Below are 22,780 nucleotides of genomic sequence, written 5' to 3' on the forward strand. Positions count from 1 at the left end.
CTCAGGTGGGTTGTATAGCTATCAACCAACACTTCCCAACTGGTGTGTCTGACAACTGCCATAAATGGGTTATGGGATGGAAAGTAATGGGTCTCAGCTTTAGAGTTGCCAGCCAGGGTCAAGAATTGCACAAGTGTCAGGAAAGATTGCCTCGTAGGCAAGTATCACTAGTTTACCCGAGTACGCCATGCAAATGTTTTCTGTGTCCTGTGACCTGGGAAGATTGGGAGCATTGCCTTGAATAGGTTGCTTTCTTTGGTCAAGCCTCTTTCTTACCTGGTAAAATGGGGCTGCTAAGTCCTGTTCTATAAGGTTTTGGAAGGAAAGGATAATGGATTGAGGAGGACATCCATTCCTTCTGCTGGAAAGTAACTCCAAAGTTTTGGGGAACTACTCTTTTCCTCTAGGCAGATTGGTTTGAGCTGACTCTACCTCCTGGCTTCAGGGGCTACCTGAGGCTCAGGTGTCCAGGCCTACCAGTGAAGAGTCAATCTCAGGATTTTTGTTGAAACTATTGGGTGAGAGCCATCCCATATAATAAAAGGCTAATATGCAAATTGTCCCCTCAACCTGGAGTTCGACCACCCATGGTCCTTCCCTGCAGCCTGGCCCAGCCCCATCAGCTCCAATTGGGTGCAGGCTGGCCAGACCCCACCCATTCACGAATTCGTGCACCAGGCCTTTACTTTCAAATAAACCCAAGTGTCTCGGCTTTTTGTCCAACTTACTTTATAGCCTCCTTTCTGGATTTCAGTTTCCCTATCAGTAAAATGGGATCGGATCTACAAGTGACCTGTGGTTTACTGATGGCCCTGCCACTTGTCTTAGGGAGTCGGGTTTAGTGCAGTCGTTTGTTCTCTATCCAACAGAGGGCAACAAATGCTGCAATTTGCTCTTTATTTGTTTTCAAAATCAAGTCAGCTGAAGGCACACAACAAAGCAAAGGACAGGAAGAGGCCCAGCCCTAAGTGAAGTGCAGGTGGCTGGGGATCCGAGGCAGCTGGCTTCTCATGCATAGGTGGTGACATACTGGGGCCCCATGTTTCCAAAGTAGGAGCGTTCCCACTCACTCATGAGCTCGAAGTGCACAGGACGGCGACAGAAATTGCAGGAAGCTACAGACACATCCTGGAGGGGCAGCCCGACCTCAGTCCAGGCCACCAGCAGCTTCTCTGAAGATGGTAAGAGGAGAGGAGGGAAAGAATTGGTTAGACTAGGTTTTCTTAATCCTTGTGTCACAGTACAGCTATGCCAAATGTAGATTCCCTTCAACCCTTCAAGATGTCTTGGAACCAGAAGTAGATTCTGGTTTGTTCCAGTGTGTGTTATGAATGTTGCCATTTGTGAATGGGTGCTGTGATGTGTAAAAGATTGGCAAGCTCCTAATTTGACACAATTTATAGCTGTACTGGCCTGGTACAAGACAGGCTATGGCCCAAGAAGTGAAACCGTTTACTTGGAAACTCCTAGCCTGGAGAGAAAAATGACACTGACAGTAACCACACAGTGTCACTGTTGTGACACGGGAACCTGGGGTGGGGAGTGTTTCTGGAGAGGGTGGGAACCCAGAAGAGAGAACCTGACCTCACTTTCAGAAATGCATCAGGTGTGTGCCAGGGCTCTGTCCATGGCTTTTTTTTCTAAATTTAATCCTTTTCCATTGATCTTTAGAGAGTGGAAGGGAGGGGGAGAGACAGACAGAGAGACATCAACTGGTTGCCACCCAACCAGGGCTGGGGATTGAGCCTGCAACCAAGGTACATGCCCTTGACCAGAACCTCACCCACGACCCTTCAGTCCATAAGCCAATGCTCTATCCACTGAGCCAAACTGGCTAAGGCTGTCCATAATTTTTTAAATGATCATTCCTTCGGTGATCTAATACAGTCTCATGGATTTAAACACCATCTTTATGCTGATTATTCTCAAGTTTTCATCCCCATCCCAGACCATCCTCCTGAATTCTAGACTTGTATATTCAATTGTCTTTCAATATCTCTAATGTCATGCTAAAAACTGCACCCTACAGGAATACAATAAACTTTAGGTAAATTGACTAAGCTGCCATATTTCAGGATAAAAACCAAGCTATTCAGTTAGCACTATAAATCAATCCAGTCCTTGTTTTTTATTGTCTTTTTGACATTCGCCTCCCCACACGATTCCTACTATCCTGCATTCCTCTAACCCCTGCTTATTCTTTTTTACAAGACCAGTGCTCTAACCCCTGAGCTATGGAGCCTTAGCCTGCTTATTCTTTTTTAAAAATATTTTTTATTGATTTCAGAGAAGAAGGGAGAGGGAGAGATAGAAACATTCATGATGAGAGATAATCATTGATTGGCTGCCTCCTGCATGCCCCCTCTGAGGATTAAGCCTGTAACCTGATGGGGAATTGAACTGTGACCTGGTTCATAGGTCGACACTCAACCACTGAGCCACACCAGCTGGGCACCTCCTTATTCTTGATATATCCAAGGCTGCTTCTTACCCTCTCCTCCTTGCCTTTCTTTATGTTCTTCCCTCTGCTAGGAATACCCCTCCATACCCTCTTTATTCTCTTGGTTCAATACAATTCACCTTGAAAGACTCAGTTCAGGTGTTATCCCCACTAGGAAGCCTATCTTGAATCCCATATGTTGGGTCAGGCCGCTCCTTTCTGCTCTCACACATTCCATATGTACTGTCTTTGTTGAACTTTCACCTCTTGAAGTCATTGTTTGTATCTGCTATGGCCTTCTCAACCAAACTGGAGCCCTACAAGTCTAGGGACTGTTTTTTATCCACTTATGGCCCTAGTGTAGAGTCTGGCACACAATAGATGTTTCAGAAATATATTTTTTAAATGAATGGCATCCATTCTCTCAACTTCCTCAGATCCTGGGGCTGAAAGGAGGGAAAGTGCAACCATGTTGAGGACTTACCCACAAAGTCTTCCATCATCTGAGGGCTGTGATGGGGAGAGGGTGCCAGGCGCAGCAGCTCCTCACCCCGGGGGACAGTTGGGTAGTTGATGGCCTGCACATAGATGCTATGCTTGGAGAGCAGGAGATCACAGATCTTGCTATTCAGCGCTGCATCACCCACCTGAGCTCAGGAGAAAAGCCTGTCAATATCTGTCACCCTCGCCCCACTATCGCAGGTGGAGGGAACCAGATGAAGGAACAACACTGAATTTCTGAACATATTTTTTCATAAGGGCCTTAATCAGCGGCAGCTCCAGAATATCTCTATCAAGGAATTACTCAGAGGCACCAATCAAATTTTAAGGAGTGGGGTGGAGGTGGTGCTAGGAACCATGTCTTGAAGCTGTATGCAGAGCAAGCACATAGGTTTTATTTAGCTGGTATGTTAATTTGGATGGTTCTGGATAAGAAGGAAAATCTCTTAAGCACCCTCCGTCTGGGATGCTGCCACTGGGTTAATTAAAAAACAACAACAACAGTTATTTACAAAAGCAATATTTCAAGGGAATGTTGGGTTGGTCCAAGGAGCAATGACTATTTCTTTCAACAGTCACATAAAAGTATCCTCCCTGCTCCCCTACTTACCGACACACAAATTGATGTTATTTAAGAAAGAAGAACATATATACATATATGTATAGTCTATGGACACAGATAATAGTGTAGTAAAGGCCTGGGGTGGGACAGGGGCTGGGTGGAGGGGGGCAAAGAGGAAGAAGGGGGAGACATCTATAATTCTGTCAACAATAAAAAAATAATAAAGAAGTCACAGTTAATTTTTAAAGGCAGCAAACACTCAAACATAATTGAGGATCCAAAATAGCAGCTAGTCCCATGGCTTTTGATTTTGTATTTTCTGACTTCAATTCTCAATAAGAAATATATTTCATGATCATGCTATACACATACACATATGTACATACATGTGCTTATAGTCATATGCAAAACTGAAACAAATTTCCCATAAAATGAAACCCTTACTATATGTGATGTACATGTTCTTTGCTATTGTTTTTTTTTTGTAAGCAACTATATTTATAGTCACAATACCATAGATGTGGTGAGTTAAGACAATGGCCATTCCTTAATAAAATACAAGCATTTTCATCATGCATAGTTTATCATAGTTTATAGGCTCCTTAAGAGGCGGTCTCTTTAAGAGGCTGGATGTTCAAGAAAGATTCTCATCATAACCTATTAAGGTGATGTTATGGCCCATGAATTGTCTTGATGCACAGTCTGAAAAACACTGAATTATATATAGGTCATGGATACTCAATATTGTGAGGGTCAGAACAGTCTAATAAGGATGGCTAATGCAAAAAAAAAAAGAAGACTGGCTAATCCAGAACGGCTGATAACTTTTCAAAAATGCTTAACAGGAAAGCAAAGAGTTGATGACAGGAGCAGGTGTCAGTTTGCTGGGTGTGGGAAGGCTCCCAGAAGAGAGAGGAGAGGGTGATGGAAAGCGTGGGGCTCTCACCCGGATGGGAATGATGTGGCTGGGACAGGGGATAACAGGAAGGCCCCTGTCCATTAGTAGCTGGCGCATGTGCTTGACATTGCGCTGGTGAGCCCGCCTCAGTGCTTGGCCCTCCTCTCCCTTGAGGAGCCGCACAGATTCCAGAGCCCCAGAGAGCACCATGGGAGGCAGTGAAGTGGTGAAGATGAAGCCGGCAGCATAGGAGCGCACCATGTCCACCAAGTCACGGGTGCCGGCGATGTAGCCGCCCACACAGCCAAAGGCCTTGCCTGGAGACAGGGAGGAGGAAGATATGCACAGACCCCATTTTCATTCCTCAAAAGAATAGGATCAAACCCCAGGTAACACAAGGAGGTGCAGCAGAAGCTGGAGCTCCAGACTCCCTTCCCAGACCTCTGCTCATTTTTCCTGTCCATGACAGGAGAATTATTATCAGCAAGAGCTGATAATTCTGCTGCTTTGAGATATGACTTTCAAGGCCTGCCATATGCAGTGGCTAGATAGGCAGGAGGTGGGTGGGGATCTTGAGCTGTTTAGGCCCAAAGGTGGAGCTCAGATGAAGCTTGGAGCTGGGATGGGAAAGGAGATTAGAACTACAACTCTCCACTTACTGAGAGGAACCTGGCTATTTGGCCCAGCTCAGGGGTCTTCCAAAAAAACCCCAAAACCCAGATTTTATTAGCAACCCTGTAGTGAGGAGGGAGTGGAAGGAGGGAATCCAGGAGTTCCACAGCTGGGTCTGTGAATTCTACACAAATAGCTTCTGTAGCTTTGGGGGAGGGGGTGGTGGAGAAAAGGATCTTACAAGGGCTTCCTTTCTGGGTTATATGTCGGAGAAGTCCAAGGCACTCACTCACCAAGAGTTCCAGAAATGATGTCAATCTTGTGCATGATTCCATCACGCTCCCCAATCCCAGCGCCCCGGGAACCATACAGTCCTACAGCATGAACCTCATCCACAAAGGTCAGAGCTCCATACTGGTGGGCCACATCACACAACTCCTCGAGGGGACAGATGGCACCTGAGCAAAGCCAAGGAATAGAGGTAGGAGATCATAACCCTTCCCCAACTCCATCTCCAGGGTGGAATTGGGCCCCACAACTACCTTAGGACCACTTCAAACCTCTTAGTATGTAATAACTGCCTTCACCTCACACCCGCCCAAGCACGTGTGTGTTCTTTCTCCCTCTCCCTCTCCCTCTCCCTCTCCCTCCCCTTCTCCCTCCCCTCCCCCTCTTTTAAAAATATATTTTTATTGATTTCAGAGAGGAAGGGAGAGCAAGAGATAAACATCAATGATTCAATGATGAGAGAGAATCATTGATCAGCTGCCTCTTGCACACCCCACACTAGGGATCGAGCCGGAAACCCGGGCATGGGAATCAAACCGTGACTTCCTGGTTCATAGGTCGATGCTCAACCACTGAGCCATGCCAGCTGAGCATTTCCTCCTCCTCCTCCTTGTGTGTGTGTGTGTGTGTGTGTGTGTGTGTGTTCTCCAGGCTATGATCAAGGCTTGCCCCTATTTCCTATTTTTACTTCATTTTGCCAATATATGTTCTCTTATTTATGTCATTTTCCAGCCTCTCTATGCTTCCTTCCTCCCCCGCCCCCCAAATCTGTGTATTTCCATTTAGGATTGGCACTAGCTTGTGTGATACCTTTGTTTAAATAAATTGAAAAAAATCACCTTTTGCTCCAGATTAATGCCATTCTGATTTCAGATAACACTTATCCCCTCAGCCACGTGCTGTTGGCAGCTCTGGCAATATATTTATCCTTCACTGGTCCTCCCTCTTTCTATCTGTCTGGCTTTCTGTCACTATCTCTCTTTTTGTGGCATTTCCATCTTTGTTTTTATATCTCTATTTTTATGGCTCTGCCCTATTTTTCTCTCTCCCCTCCCATTCTTTCCTCCCTGTCTCCCTCCCTCCTTCACTTTCTCATTGTATCCCTTTCTGTCTACCTCTCTATCTCTCTGCTTTGGACTTTCTTTCCCTGTACGTGTGTGTGTGTGTGTGTTGCCTCTGTCTCTTTGTATTCTCTGTATATCCACGAGAGTGTATTTCTCATCTCTGTCAATGTTATATGAGGGCACCTCCCCCCACACAGGCTTAGTCTCAATCTATTGAATTGAAGGTGAATTAGAAGTGATCTGTAGGTTTCTCTTCATTTCCATACAGATTACCTTTTTTTCTATGTTATTCTAGACATCTTATATCTTATAGTTTTTTAAAAATATATTTTATTGATTTTTTGCAGAGAGGAAGGGAGAGAGATAGTTAGAAACATCGATGAGAGAGAAACATGGATCAGCTGCCTCCTGCACATCTCCTACTGGGGATGTGCCTGCAACCAAGGCACACGCCCTTGACTGGAATCGAACCCGGGACCTTTCAGTCCGCAGGCCGACGCTCTATCCACTGAGCCAAACCAGTTTCAGCATATATGCTTATAGTTTTTATAAGGTTTTCCAGGGGCTGTGAATCCCATATGCAGACTCTGTATATACAAGTATCCACACCTTCACCATCTCTGGAAACTACTGAGGTGTGGAGAATCGGAATACAGAAGAAACTTGTTCACAGGGAAACAGGGACTCCAGGCCAGAATTAAAGAATGTGAGCAACTGGTGGAAACAACCACAGGAGATGGAGCCCAAGACAAATGGGGCAGTGTGATGGCTCAAGCATCTTTTCAATGAGAGAAATTCTGCCCTACGATCTACAGTTTAGGCAGAGTTTCCATCAAAAAATAAGGAAACAGCCCTGGTCAGTTTTGCTCAGTGGTCAGAGCGTCAGCCCACAGACCAAAAGGTCCCGGGTTCAATTCCCAGTCAAGGGCATGTTCCTTGGTTGCAGATTTATCCCCGTCCCTGGTCGGGGCTCCTGCTAGAGGGCAATCAATTGATATTTCTCTCTCATGTCAGTTTCTCTCTCTCTCTCTCTCTCTCTTCTCCTTCTCCTCTCTCCCTCCTACTCTCTCTAAAAGTCAATGGGAAAAAAATGCCCTGGAGTAAGGATTTTAAAAATTTTTTAAAAAGGAACCATTCACTTGCAAATATAAGGAAGTAGGATGGTCCTAACATGGTTTCCACCAGAGAAATCATGAATTAGATTAGTCGCAGTAGTAGGAATATAATCATAGGATGGTTTACTTTATTGCTAGTTATAGAAATGTGGCAGTGTGCACAATAAGTTCTGTACATATGTCAACCCATTTAATTCTCACAGCTACTCTATTATTATCACCTCTATTTTTCAAATAATGCAACTGAGACACAGCAATTAAGAAACCTGCTCAAGTTAAGTAACTTGTCATGCTGAGTTTTCAAAATGGATAGTCTGGTTTCACAGCCTGTGCATTACCATTACATGATGCTGATGGCATGTACGTTCGCTATATCAGAAACTCTCCTTTGTTTTAGTTGGAAAAGTGACAAATTGAAATGAAGTGAGGACCTCTTCCCTTCAATAAATCCAGAAGGCGAGGTCTAAAATACATGAGTTCTGCTCAAAGGGAGCAGCAATAAAATGATTTGAGCATTGTTTCAGTTGTGGGGGGGGGGGGGGAAGAGGCAGGAGGGAAAAGGTAATTTTTTCTACTTAGATCATAATAAATGGGATAACTTTTATTATCTCTAATTCTTACAACTAGATATTTTACCTTGGGGGAAACTTAGGCTCAAAGAGTTAGAGTTACCCAAGGTCATAGAGCAAGTAAGTTCCTGGAATTTGAACTCAGATCTGTCTGATTTCAAAACCTATTTTGACTCCAATGCTTCATACTGAACCTTGAAAACAATCTTCAGGCAATAATTTGTAAAATTTTCCATTGCACAAACCAGACACTGATGTCATTGATTTATACATAATTTATCATGGAGGGAGCACTTGTATGAAAGAATTAGAATCATTTTAGAATCAAGATAAATTGGAAGCTGCCTATGAACTTTAATTTCTTAATCCGTAAGATCACTATAATAGCTGCCTCAATCTTTTGGCATCTACTGGTTGTGTGATCTTAGGCAAGTTACTTCACTAGTTTGTGTCTTGCTTTCCTCATGTAAATGAATAGAAAGAATAATGGCACTTACCCCATAAAATTGTGAAGATTCAGTACATTAATATACATAAAATGCTAATAATTTTGCTTGGCATGTAATAAGCACTCTGTAAATGTTAGCTGTTATTATTATCATGGTTTTTGTGAGACCAATGTTAGTAAACATACACACATATACATACCATCCATGGAGTGAACAGTCTCAAAGGCCACAATTTTGGGTGTCTCAGAGTTGGACTTCTTTAGAAGTTTCTCCAGGTGGTCAGGGTCATTGTGCCTGAAGACAAACTTGGCTGCTCCACTGTTGCGGATACCTTGGATCATTGAAGCATGATTGCCTGCATCTGAGTAAATCTCGCACCCTGAGGAACCAGATGCATAATTCTTAAATTTCTATCCCAGTATTCCTACTTTATCCTCAGGACCAATCTGGCAGGGACAAAGGGCCAACCCTTTCCTCCCGTTGAAGACCTGTATGACTTTCTGGTGAACCTGCCATGAAGGACAAGTAGACTGGAAGTTACTTAAGAGCAGGAACCATGCCCTAACCGGTTTGGCTCAGTGGATAGAGCATTGGCCTGTGAACCCAAGGGTCTCAGGTTCAATTCCGGTCAAGGGCACATGCCTGGGTTGCAGGCTCAGTCCAATGTGCAAGAGGCAGCCAATCAATGATTCTCTCTCATCATTGATGTTTCTATCTCTCTCTTCCTCTCTCTTCCTTTCTAAAATAAATAAAAATATATTTTTAAAAAAGAAATTATATTGGTCTAGGCTAGGATGGTTGCAGTGGAAATGGAAAGAAGTTGAATTGTAATGGTTGAGGAGGGGGTTCACTGGAAAAATTTCCAAGGATATTGGATTTAGTTGGGGTTATGTGTGACTTCAGAATAAGTTTCAGAGAAGCAGTGGTGATATTTATAGTGTGCCAAAGAATCAGCAGGAAGTGAGGAAGTAGCTAGCAAGTATGAAGACTTCTCTCATGCAGTTTGCCAGTTATAAGGAGAGAGATAGGGCAATAGCTCGAGCATAATGAGGGAAAATGTTTTCTGTAAGATGCAAAAGACTGCAATATGATTAAAGAAAGGGAGAGGCTGAAGATACAGGGGAGAGTAAACTTATAGATCAAAGTTCCGGAGGAAGTAGAGGGGAATGGGACACAGAGCACCAGCAGCAAGATTTGTCAACAAGAAAAAGGGCACCTTTTCCATTATGATAGGAGAGAAGGAATGAGGAAAGGACATGTTAGGATGCTCATGTGGGTGAGAGTGAGGTGTAGGTCTAGGAGGGCTGAGGAGAATGGGAATTGGCAAAGCTACCCTGGAGACTTGGAGAACTGACCATGAAAACAGGATTGCCAGAGAGCATAGACAAGCTGATAGAAGTTGGGAACCATAAATTTTTAGTGGTTCCTGCCTGAGCAATTATATAAGCCCAGAATTGAGAGAGAAGGTGGAGAATTATATTTTTCCAGGGTTGGGGCTGTGATGGAAGGATGACAGCCAGATGAGTTCAGGATGTTATTGGGTAGAGTGGGAAAGAGGGAAGATGGGATGTTATTGACTAGAGAGTGGAAGGTGGGATCCACATCGGATCCAGTGTACAAGGGAAGGGATTGGCTTTAGGCAGAAGAAGAGATGCACTTTCAAATTGTAAAAGGAAAGAATGAAAGAAGAATCAATGAATAATTAGAAAAAATTTTAGGTTTGGTGGCTGTAAGTTAAAAGAGTCCCTGTCTGGTGATTTGCACATGTGTGTGTGCGTGTGTGTGTGTGTGTGTGTGTGTGTGTGTGATGTAAAATGTGAGGTAATTTGCTAAGAGTGAAGGAGGAGGTAGTCACAGGTTTTAGATGAGGGAAGAAAGTTTAAAAAATTGGATATGAGGGCATAAAAGTATTGTTTATGGCTATTAAGAGCCTAGTTGAGTTAGGGGGTGACAAATTTATTGTGTTACTCTTCTGTGAAGTTGGGCAGGGTTTCTTAGTAGTGGTCTTCAGCGTATGTGTGGAAGAGGAGAAAGGAGAGGACTGTAGTCATCCAGCGTTGAGGATATGCAAGGTGGGTAAGAAAGAAGGGCAATGCGAGCAAGTGAACTCAGAATAGAGGGAAGGAGTAATGAAGACAGTTAGACTGTATGCTGTATAAAGCTTAGGCCATAGGCTTACCTGGCAGGATCTTGGCCAAGGTGAAGAGAGTAGAGTCATTGGCCACAAAGCAGGAAGAGAAGAGCAGGGCTGAGTCCTTCTGGTGCAGCTCAGCCAGCTCCTGCTCTAGCTCCACATGAAACTTACTGGTACCGGAGATGTTGCGGGTGCCACCAGCTCCAACTCCATGACGCTGCAGGGTCTCCCTAGTCAGGAAGAAACATAGGGGAGACAAGGAGAAGAAACCCTTGACAGACACTGAGGAACTGGGTAGGTTTCTCATGTGTTCTACCCATTGATGGGGGTCAATGATGAGTGATCCTGTGTGAGCTGTGTCCTAAGTGACTAAGTAGAGGCCAGGATGGGGATGGTGGAAAGACTTGGAACCTCCTTCTCAGGCTGAAGGCACTCAGGGATTAAGGGAGAATCTAGGTTTATCTGAGCAGCTTGAAAGACTTTCTAGAGGAGGTCATACACCATCTCTGTCAATACTCATTCTGCAGCCAGAATGAGAACTCATGGAGAGTGGGCTTGCTTGTTCTTCCATCCTCTCCTCAATAGCACTGTACACTCAAGAGTTTAGAAAACATGGTTTGTTGATTGATTTAGTTCCTATCTGAGGATTAAATATGCTGGAGGTCCTTGTACGACAGAGGTGGTGGGTGGAACCCAGGTTTCTACTGCCAGCTCTGCCTTTTCCTTCCACCTGTGGCTTTGGCTCTTCTCTGGGGTGTCCCCACAGCTCATGGCCCAGACCCTACTACTCACTGTGTAGCTTGCAAGACCCGAGGGTGACGGCTCATGCCCAGGTAGTCATTACTGCACCAGACAGACACATCCTTTGAGGGCACAGATGCTTCAGAGAAGTGTTGGGCAAAGGGGTATGCATCAGCCCAGCGGTTCACAGTCTTGAACACACGGTAGGTGTGGTCCCGTTTCTTCTCCATGATCTTGTCCCTGAAAAACTGGTCATAACCAAAGACATGGTTTCCTGCAGGAGTAGAGATGGGGATGAAAAGAATTCATTTAAAATCACTTTCTGGCAAGCCTGCATTTTATTTATACAGTTGATTTTGCCTTCTCTAGTTTTCTTTCCATTTATTTATTTATTTGATCAGTCATTAACTTACTGGGCCACATTAACTCTCCACTACTTAATTCAACCATTCTTTTGCTTACTCATTCACTCAGTAATTTATTCATACATTCACTCAGGCTTTCTACCCTTGTGGTTAGTGTAGAAGCCTCATTAGAATTACTACTTCCAGTGTCAGTGGAAAGAGTATTGACAGATCTAGTTTTAAGTAATTACCTTGCCACTTTCTACTTATGTGACCTTGAGAAAGTCATGAATTCTCTCCCTTAGTTTCAATTTCTTCATGTGTAGAATGAGGCTAATAATACCTTCTTGAAGAATTGGGATCATCTGATTACACACAAAATGTAATACACCTAAAATAATACCTGGCACATATTAATATTATGAGTAAAAGTAATAGTATTAGTGGTAATAATAATAATAACTATTTGATTATATTATTATTGCCAATATTTAATGACTGCCTATTATTTGTAATGCTCTGCCTTATGAACTTTATAGCTATTATTTTATTTATTTCTCACAACAACCCCATGTGGAAAGTTCTAGTAGTATCTTCATTTTACAAATGAGGAAACCAAGGCATAGAGAGGTTAGGTAACTTGATCAAGGTCATACAGCAAGTAAGTGGCCTACCAGTAACTGACCACAGCTAATACACAATGGGGCAATCCTATTTTCAGAATAAATTGAAATAACATATGCCAAAGGGCTTGTTAAACTCTAGAGCTCTATACATGAGACAGAAATCATGATTGTTGCCAATGGTAACTTATGAGGTAGGGGTGTGTAACACTGATAACATTTTTACTGCAAGGATGTTTGAAAATATGTATCAAAAGTTTTTAAGATGTGCCCATGGCTCAGTGGTTGAGCATCTACCTATGAACCAGGACATCAAGGTTTGATTCCAGGTCAGGGCACATGCCCAGGTTGTGGGCTTGATCCCCAGTGGGGGGTGTGCAGGAGGCAGCCAATCGATGATTTTCTCTCATCATTGATGTTTCTATCTCTCTCTTCCTCTCCCTCCCTCTCTGAAATCAATAAAAAATTATAAAATTTTTTAAATGCACAGACTGACATACCTACAGAAACTCTGTAGCACATTTGACAAAAATGATTGATATCCAGAATTTGTTTCTATACATTGAAACATTACTATGAGCAACGTTCAGCCTAGTAGAAAAGTAGGCAAAGACTATAGACAGAGAATTCAATAAATGTAGAAAAAGATGCTTCATCAGGGAAAAACAAACTGCACAAACATGTTTTCACTATCAAATTGATAAAGATTTATAAGTTTGATAATATCAAGTGCTAGAGAGGTTGTGAGAATGTGGATACTTTCTGTGATCACTGGTGCATCACTTTGGAGGGCTAATAGGCAATATTTATTAATGCTGAAAATGTACACACCCTTACACCCCAAGAATTTCTACCTCTTAGTTTCTATTCTAGAGAAACACTTACCTATGTGTATGAAGAAATACATTCAATGATGTTTGTTGTACCACTGTTGGTTATAGGAAAAAATGGAAGCAACCCAATAGAGGAGTAGATAAATTATCTCAAGTATATTCATACTAAGTCTAAGATAATCTACAAATTATATTTGGGTACATTTATATGAATGGAACATCAACATACAATATAAATTGAAAGTATACGCACAATAAAGTGGAAACAATAACCTGAAATATAGGTGCTTGATTAACGGAATGATTTTGCATTCATGCTACAGAACATACTTTGACCTTTTTTGTGTGTGTGCTTCCCCCTCATTATTATTATTACCTATCATGGAAATAGCCACATAGATGCTTGTCTGAGACTGTCCTGCCCCTGATACTGCCTCTCGCGATACTGACTGCCTCTTGCATGCTGGTTGCCTCTCGCATATTGGCTGCCTCTCATATACTGGCTGCCTCTCGCGACACTGGCTGTCTCTCATGATACTGGCTGCCTCTGGCATACTGGCTGCCTCTTGGGATACTGGCTGCCTTGACTCAATAATTATTATGCAGCTCTATGTTTAGAGACATGGAATGATGCCCATGACATATGGGTAAGTGAACAAAGCAAAATAACAAACTCTGGGTAGAATAAGATCACATTCCTAATAAAAACATATGTGGAGGAGAATGTAGGAGGCGTGTGTGTGTGTGTGTGTGTGTCTGTGTGTGTGTTTAGTCATAGAATATCTGGAAGAAAACAACAAAAAATAATGGTGGATTGTGGAGCGCTGGTTTCAATTTTGCTCTTTATACTTTACTGTATCTGTTGGAAAATATTTTACAGTGAATCATATTCCTATTATATTAGGATAGTAAAACAAATTCCATTATGAAAATGAATATAAACAAATACAAAAGAGGGAAAAGGCTCTATGAAGGGTGGGTGTTTCTGAGGGAAGCATGGAGAATAAATGATAGGAATAAACATTTTTTTTTCTTTTTTTTTTTTTTCTTGCCTTGGGTCCTCCATCTTGGGACGGTACCATGTGCTTCCTCACGGGAAGAAGCCGCTACTAGCCACACCCAGGATTTCTCTGGACTAACTCAGGAATAAACATTTAATGAGGCCTCATAACAAGCTAGAAATATGTCCACTGAAACAGGTATTAAAATCCCACTGATCCAGATCCAGCAAGTGCCAGCATTAAAATTTAAACTCACACTCCCTTTGATTTCAAAGTGCTTCCTTGCCATTTCCCCTACTGTGTTAGAAGCCCTTTCAGCACTCCTTCCATATTTCTACCTCCTTTATTTCCACCTCAGCAAATTCACTAGCCATGTTGTTGTGTAGCAGGTATGTGACTTTCCCTGAAATTTGCTCTGGTTTCTGGGGACTAGAGAATAGATTCCTCAGGCTGGTTGAAGCCAGGGAGCTGGGTAGGTCTGAAAGGGGGTGTGGAATACATAGGCTATGCGGGGGAAGGGAGGCAAAGAAAGCATGTGTAGTCATTTTTAACTCCAAGCAAAGTATATTAATTCAAGTTTATGAAGTAAGGAAGCCCTCTGCAGAAAGAAAAAAATGTTCTACAAAGTGAGCACCTATTTATCTCCCCAAGTGGAGCCTCCTGTGTCAGGAAACCTTCCACAATGTGAATCACATTTCTCTCCACTAGAACTTTCCCTTAGGTGAGGTAACTGGGGCAAGCCACCCTGGGTTTTCCATGTGGGAGGTAGATGAAGCACAGTGTATCGTACTGTTCTTTTCTGAATGTCATTAAGATTTGATTTTGAAATTTTTATCCTTAATGATCTCGCAAAAGGGCCTATGAAAGATGTCAACAATACAACCATCTCTCAAGTGTGATTATCTTGAGCGATCTGAACCATTTGAGTTGATCTGGGGCTCCATAAACTTGGATAGTATGTACCTGTTTCCAACACTTATTCTTTCATGCAAATACAGATTGTCAGTGTGGCATTAATTAAATGTGGGAGCCCAGCCTCTTGGGATTCATTTAGCTACTTGGAAGAGAAGAGGCAGAACTCTAAAGGGGGAAGGAGTTTGAGGCCACAGGTACCAGATTAAGTATATTCAGGGAATAGGACAAAATAGCAGCCCTAGGCCCTATAGACCATGTTCCCCAAGAATGGTATTTTAAACTAATGGCTAAAATTTATAGGAACCTGTGCATTTGTGTGTATTGGGGAGGGTGCATTTCAGTGCACAGTCTAAGCTATTGCCTACCATGGTTCCCCTAGAAAGACTGGACTCTCCATAATGGGATGTATAGTGGCTGCCCTTGGAGTAGCCTAGCTCAGGACTGTGGTGAAGTGAGTTCAAGTGTTAGGAGTAGAGGTTGATGAGATGGAACTTGACTCCAACCTGTCTTGAAAGTCTTCACATCCTCCTGGACTTCTGGGGCCGCCTTCTGCACAATCTTGCTCTTCCCATCCTGGAGTTCTGACAGCATGAAGGGACAGTGGCTCTTGGCCCAAGATGGAGAATCTATGCAAAGATAAGAGAGTAAGTGGCAGTGCATTTTTAACCATAAATTCAATTTAACAATTATTGCTGAAACCTACTATAACCCAACGTGCCATCGGGCTATGGTAGAGACACAGAGATGGATGAGTCTGGTCCCTATGCTAAATCCCTGTGATGAGAGCTCTTAAACTGGCAGGAATGGCACCCACTGAAGACACATTATAAACAGTGCTGGGAGGGAACGGAAAGCCTAGAAAGTCTAGAATAGGGAGGACACGTGACACAGAATTGGAATTGGACAGGCTGGAAATCTAGGCAGGCTTGACAGACGAGATGATGCCCAAGTTAAGTGTCTCATGAGAAATATGATACACTCTGGTAAAGGGTGTGGAAGAGGATCATTTGATAGGCATGAAGGCACAGAAGCTTCAGATAATAGAGTTGATCTAGGCAATTTTAAGTAATTCAGAGTGACTGGAGTATGTAGAGTATGAGGGGAGATGTTGGCAGAAGTCAGATCCCAGCTCCTTTTAGGCCAGCTCATTCTTTCTTAACTCTTTTCACATAAACCCTACCAATCAGTAGGCAATGATGAATGGTATGACTTGGGACCTTGTGTCTAGAACCCAGACATTCTCCCCATTTTCCAGTAGCTTCTTCTTACCTCCTCCAGCCTTGGTTGCCTTAAGGTGGATTTGAGAACAGGTTGGTCCTTGGGTGGTCAGGATGGGACAGCATCCATTACCAAAAAGAAACTGGTGAGTCTTAATCAGCTTGCCCAGGGGGCCTGAGGGACCCCGGGCAAACACAGGACAGCGTTGTAGCAACATGACTGCTGCCACCATCTTGAGCCCGAAGTCCTGCAGAAGATGTGGAAGAGATGAGATCTCATCATGAAGGCCTCTCCAAAAGCCAAGGGTCTTTCCTGGATTTGATTCTTTGTCTTTAGCTTCCTACCCAATGCTTGCCCTTATTGTCCTTTCAGGGTAAGAACTTCCCCAATGTTTAAATGTATGAATAAGGCCGAAACCGGTTTGGCTCAGTGGATAGAGCGTCGGCCTGCCGACTGAAAGGTCCCAGGTTCGATTCCGGTCAAGGGCATGTACCTGGGTTGCGGGCATATCCCCAGTGGAAGATGTGCAGGAGGCAGCTGATCGATGTTTCTCTCTCATCGATGTTTCTAACTCTCTGTCTCTCTCCCTTCCTCTCTGTAAAAAATCAGTAAAATATATTTAAAAAAAAATAAATAAATGTATGAATAAGGCATCAAAGAGGAAGAAATAGGAAACTAGCTGTTAAGCAAAGAGGTGAAGGAAATAGTTCCAACTGGAGGTCAGAAAGCCTGTCATTGAAGTGTGACTGTTTGTGGCCAGGATGGGAGTTGACAATCCACTAACTCTGTGAATCACTGCTAAAGGCCAAGAATTAAAAAAAAAAAAAAAAAAAAAAAAAAAAAAAGGCCTCAGCCCAGTGGAGATTCAGCTTGAAAATACACAAAGATACCATTGATCATGGCTTCTGAGCCTCATCCCAGAGATTTTCCTGAGCAGGCCCAGGCAGAGAGGGAGAAGGAGTGTGAGGCCACAGGTACCAGATTAAGTATATTCAGGGAATAGGACAAAATGGCAGGCCGTAGGCCAGTAATGGTGAACCTTTTGAGCTCGGCGTGTCAGCATTTTGAAAAACCCTAACTTAACTCTGGTGCTGTGTCACATATAGAAATTTTTTGATATTTGCAACCATAGTAAAACAAAGATTTATATTTTTGGTATTTATTTTATATATTTAAATGCCATTTAACAAAGAAAAATCAACCAAAAAATGAGTTCGTGTGTCACCTCTGACACGTGTGTCATAGGTTCACCATCACTGCCCTAGGCCCTACAAATCATGTTTCCCAAGAATGGTATTTTGCTGTTCTTGGACTTGCTTCTGTATTTTGGAAAAGCACAGATCGAGAAGGAGGTGAAAGCAAGACTCAAGGGGCCTGGGGAACAAGTCTATGGGTGAATGAAAGAGATGGAGGCTAAGACAGAGGAGAGAAAGAGGACAGAGAGAAGATCATAAAAAACACACCACGTACATATAGTAGGCGTTCAATAAATATTTGTTGAATTTGGGAGTAAACTAATGAGTGAACAGAGACTCAAATGGAGAAAAGAGGAGAGTAGGGGAAGAGTCAGGAGAATAGAAAAATTAGGAAAGGTAAAAGAAGGAAAGTGAGAGACAACAAATGTATAGTCATGGTAGTGGAGTGAAGAGTACAGAAATTGTGAAAGAGAGAAAAAGATAAAAGCCAGACGGAAAAGGGAGGGTAGAGATAAGAACAAGGAGAAGAGGACTGCTCCAGAAAAACAGAGAACAAGAGGATGATGGGAAATACAGAAGAATAGGGAAAGAGACTGAGCTCAGAGAACAAGAGGAAAGAGAGAGAGAGAGAGAGAGAGAGAGAGAGAGAGAGAGAGAGAGAGATAAGAACAAGAAGAAGAAGAAGAATAAGAAGAAGAAGAATAAGAAGAAGAAGAAGAAGGGGGAGGAGCAGGAGAGAGATATTAGTGAATGAGAAAGCAGAGGTAGAGGCAGAGACAGAAGGACACAAAAGAGAAATGAGGACAACCCTAGCCAGTTTGGCTAAGTGGATAGAGCATAGGCCCACGGACTGAAGGGTCCAGGGTTCAATTCCAGTCAAGGGCATGTACCTTGGTTGCAGGTTCCCCGGCACTGGTTGGGGTGTGTGCAGAAGGCAACCAATCGATGTGTCTCGTTTTTCTCTGTCTCTCCCTTTCCCTTCCACTCTCTCTAAAAATCAATGGAAAAATATCCTGAGGTCGGGGTTAACAATGAGAGAGAGAGAGAGAGAGAGAGAGAGAGAGAGAGAGAGAGAGAGAAATGTGGACAGATCAATGAGCATAGAGGAATATACAAAGACTCAGAAACCTGAGAGTAGGAATGGAGAGAATTTAGCAGGGGCAGAGAGTCAGTCATGCACAAAAATAAAGGAGAAAAGCTGTCAGAGATTGTGAGGATGGAAGAGAACAACTAAGAACAAAAACAGATCTAGAGACAGAGAAACATCGATCAGATGCTCAAACCTCAGAGGGAAGGTAGGGGAGGGTGGGGGTAAGGGGAAGAGATCAACCAAAGGACTTGTATGCACGCATATAAGCATAAGCGATGGAAGCAGACAACAGGGGGTGAGGATGAGGACAAGATGGGGGGGATGAGGGGACAATGAGGGGGATAAAGACACATTTGTAATACCTTAATCAATAAAAAAATAAAAAAAAAAGAGTTCAGGGAAGAGGCCCTGTTGAGGGAGATGAGACAGAGACAGAGTGACAGAAGGGAGTAGAGACAAGATAAAACAATAGAGACAGAGAGGTGGTTAAGGTGGGCTGGGGGTTGATATGAGGAAGGGCTGAGAGAAAGACAGCTAGGGAGAGCAAGAGGGAGGAACAGATGAAAAGAAAAAGGGCAAACTGGATATCCAGCATCAGAGGATCAAGAGATAAGATATGGGACAAGACTATAAGAAAGATATAAAAGAATGTGGGAAGACTAAGGCCTTGGCATCACCAGGAAAACTACTGGGTAGAATCTAATAGCACCTCTATGCTATTAGATATAGGGTCTTACGTTGTAAGGGACAAGTGAACAGAAAGAGCTCATGGCCCTGTTCTCATATGGCAACCTCCTTCACCTCTTACCGAGCAACACCTTCCCTTCCAGGCCTCACAAAGCAAGCATGTGCTCCCTAACTCACAAAGCAATCTCTTCCCCTTGTTTCACCCTAGAGCATCGTCTAACTCTCACAGGCTGTCATAGGAGCAGAGATTAGTAGGTGGGGCAGGGTGTGTAGGCCTTGAAATTGGAAAAAGTCAAGGGGTGTTTAAAGGACTAAATGAAACTCATCATGTTAAGCTTTTAAGACAGTGCCTAGCACATAGTTTTCAATAAATGGTAGCTTTTCTTATTGCAATTCTAGCTCTCCAACTCCCTATTGGACATTCTTGAAAAGTCACTTCCCCTCTTGATCTCAGCTTTCATCAGCTGTCAAATGTCAAGTATTTATGCCTACCTCATGTGGAAGGTAATGAATTGGGCCCAATGCCTACGTTGTATCTGGAGATATGAGTTTTTCTTTCCCTTCCTGCCTGCAAAGGCTAAAGTACTTGAGGCTGAGCCTGCAGACCACAGATAAAGCTCTAAGAGTTTATCGCCACTGAGGTATGACCGCTCCCCAGATGAGACCAGGGTGTGGGAGAGAAGAGGAGCTCCTTTCTAGAATCACGCCTGAGCATCTGGCTTGGGGCTGACTCTGGCTATTGGTGGTGAGGAGGGGTGGATCACCCAGGGAGAGGAATGCAAAACAAATAGCTAGGTTCCAGGCTCTTAGAAATGCTTTTCTCCAATATCAACACTGAAAGTAATGACAACAGTGGGACATGTAATAGTAAGGAGAGCCTCGAAGATCGGAAGCAAAGTCAAGTCCTGCTTTGGGATGATGGTGAATTAAAGCCTACTCCCATTCCCTTGTATAAAAATGGAAAAAGTGCAATACACTCATCATCTCTAAGGGGTTTTGGCTATGCTGTTCTCAGGGACCTAGAAAAATATAGACTACTTCTTGGAATTTGTTGAACTATCAAGTTCTTTTACGTTTCAGTTCCAATTACTCTGTTCTCTTACTCCTTTCTTGGAATTTGTCCCACCTCACTCTGTCCATCTTTATGACCCAAAAGTATGCAGTCTATTTGCCTTGGATTCTGTTTACAATCCACCCCATTACCCATCATGAAACTGGAGTGAGTAAAATTGAATAAAAGAAGTCTTTTAGCGATTTGGGGTATTAAAAGCACAGCGCCTGGAGCCAGACTATTTGGGTTTGCATCCTGGCTTTACCTCTCACTAGCTCTGGGACCTTAAAAAAATTATATCTCTGCTCTGTGTCTTATATCTGTAAAATGTAGATAATAACAAGGACTGTCTACTTCACAGGGATGTTGTGAAGATTCAGTAGGATAATCTATATAAAGTATATAGAAGAGTGTCTATTCCATAGTAAACACTGAAAAAGTGTTAGCTATTATTTTTGCTTTCTACATTTTCTATGTAAGGAAAGTGAAGGTACAGCCAAGGGAAGTTACATCATGAATATATCGGACCAGGTCTCAAAAATTGATTCTTGTCCCAACCCTCATTCTTGCCCTTATTCTATTATAATTTATTATGTGAATTTGGGTCCTGCACTTTCTCTCCCTGGGCCTCAGTTTCTCCACAGACAGTGGACTAGATAATTTCATAGAATCCATCAGATTCTAATAGGCAAACACTCATACAGTACTAACTGCTGGAAATACTTCACATGAATTAACTTATTTGATCCTTGTAACTCTGCAAGGTAGACACTAATGACAACTTTATTTCAAAGATGATGGAACTGAGGCTCAAAAGAATTAAGTAACCTGTCCGGGTCACAGAGTTAGTTAAGTAGGAGAACCAAGATTTAAACCTGGGGAATCTGGTTACAGATCCTACTAACTTAACCACTGTGGATCTGTGATTTAACTATTACTACATGTATTCTTGACTGAGAGCTCAACTCCAGAGGCCAATCCCCTCTACTGTACTAACAGGCTCCTTTCTGGAATAGTTGAATTTGAAATGTAACCAATGCCTTTACCAAAGAAGCATATTTCTAACTGAAGTAGAATTTCAGGCACTGGTGAACATTCATTCATTCATTCATTCCACCACTTAATAACTTATGCACCCATTGTGTGGCAATCCTTGCCAAGGGTCTTATTAAAACAATGCTTTTATTCAAAGACATAATAGTGACAGATCATTACTAGAAGGTTTTCCCTGTACCTTAAAATCATCTCTCATGTCAGCAGCCAATCTGTAGTCCCTGATATCAGAAGGGTCAACCGCAACTCTACCCTAGCAGAGAGCCAGAAACCACTAATTGTAGCATTCCTTGCCCCCTCTTTCCCCTTTGTGGCCTGCTTTGTAAGAATAGGTTAGGTCTGGAGTAGATGTGGACACTTAATTACAGGAGTTGGAAGCATCAGGTTTTACTCCCCTTCCTAGCACCCTCTCTCCATCATGAAAGAATCATGGAGAATTTTAGATAATAGGAAGCAGAAATCAGAAATTCTTAAAGACAGAAAAATTTAGAAGACCACAGAATTAAAAGAAGCCATGGAAATCATAGGCTAAGCTCCATTTTCAGAGGGTCTCACAATGAATTGGTGTGAGAAAACAAATCAATTGACTTTCAGCACAGGGCTCTTTCAGTGACACAGCATTCCTCTTTCACGGTTCCCCCTTATTTCTACTAATTACCCATCTCTCAATTCCTTCAAATCTTTCTCCAATTCATTATTCCCATAATCTCTACATGTCCTGTTTTCTCTTCCTACTTCTGTCCCCCTAGGCTCTGACTCAGAGATCTATGCTGCAGCTAAGCAGAGAGAAGGAGTCAAAGTGAGAGAGGAATGGAGAATTGCTGGAAGAAATATCAGGACATCTTTCTGGGAGAGAAGTAGAGGAAGAGAGAGACAGAAAGACAGAGACTGAGCAGAATAGAAGGAAGAGAGAGAGAGAGAGAGAGAGAGAGATAGAGAGAGAGAGAGAAGAACACAGACAGCATTCAGACAAAGAAGGGAAAATAAGAGAAAGCTAGTGTGTCAGAGAGCGATGAACTGAAGTAAGTGACCTTGAAAGCTAACAAAGGAGAGGAAACAAGGAGGGAAAGACAAAAAGAAGTTAAAAATATGGAAAAGCAGGAAAATACATGGGGGGAAGGGGAGAGGAAATGACAGAGAGACAGATTCTAAGAAACAAAGTCAGATCTAGCCAGGGCAGAGAGTTAGCATGTGCAGCCTTTAGGTGGGCAGACAGATCAGAAAGAGGGCACCGGGATGAAAGTCACTCTTACCTGTTGCCCTGCACTGAGGACGAACGAACGACTGGGTGGATGCTGTGCATCAGGACCTGGCATTTATCCCTTCCTCCTTGGCTCAGCTCCACCCACCCCGCCTTCTGCTGGCCCGGCTTTGCATTGGCCCCAAAGGTATCTTA

At 42.9% G+C, this 22,780-nt stretch overlaps 1 protein-coding gene across 2 annotated transcripts; it reads right to left on the minus strand.

Moving 5' to 3' along the window:
• Positions 1-880: 880 nt before the first annotated feature.
• On the minus strand, positions 881-22,768 carry ALAS2 (5'-aminolevulinate synthase 2). 2 transcript variants are annotated; one of them, XM_036304976.1, is made up of 10 exons: positions 22,638-22,768; positions 16,359-16,554; positions 15,593-15,715; positions 11,425-11,647; positions 10,678-10,862; positions 8,698-8,877; positions 5,307-5,471; positions 4,450-4,718; positions 2,925-3,087; positions 881-1,172 (listed from the first exon to the last, which is right to left on the minus strand). In XM_036304976.1, exons 1-10 carry the CDS (start codon positions 22,698-22,700, stop codon positions 1,009-1,011), a joined length of 1,731 nt encoding a protein of 576 aa, XP_036160869.1. In that variant the 5' UTR covers positions 22,701-22,768; the 3' UTR covers positions 881-1,008. The 2 variants fall into 2 exon arrangements, with proteins under 2 accessions (XP_036160869.1, XP_036160870.1); XM_036304977.1 differs by lacking the exon at positions 22,638-22,768 and adding an exon at positions 18,394-18,417.
• Positions 22,769-22,780: the final 12 nt, after the last annotated feature.

The sequence above is a fragment of the Myotis myotis genome, unplaced genomic scaffold (genome assembly GCF_014108235.1).
Source record: "Myotis myotis isolate mMyoMyo1 unplaced genomic scaffold, mMyoMyo1.p scaffold_m19_p_4, whole genome shotgun sequence".
Taxonomy (NCBI): domain Eukaryota; kingdom Metazoa; phylum Chordata; class Mammalia; order Chiroptera; family Vespertilionidae; genus Myotis; species Myotis myotis.

What these genes read in the sequence shown, in the direction of transcription:
- ALAS2 (XM_036304976.1), bottom strand. Translation starts at nt 22,700, where the DNA reads ATGCCAGGTCCTGATGCACAGCATCCACCCAGTCGTTCGTTCGTCCTC. An exon ending in TGTGAAGACTTTCAAGACAG is followed by an intron (nt 11,648 to 15,592) that starts GTTGGAGTCAAG and finishes CTACTCCTGCAG; the next exon opens with GAAACCATGTCTTTGGTTAT. An exon ending in CATCATTTCTGGAACTCTTG is followed by an intron (nt 4,719 to 5,306) that starts GTGAGTGAGTGC and finishes CCCTGTCTCCAG; the next exon opens with GCAAGGCCTTTGGCTGTGTG.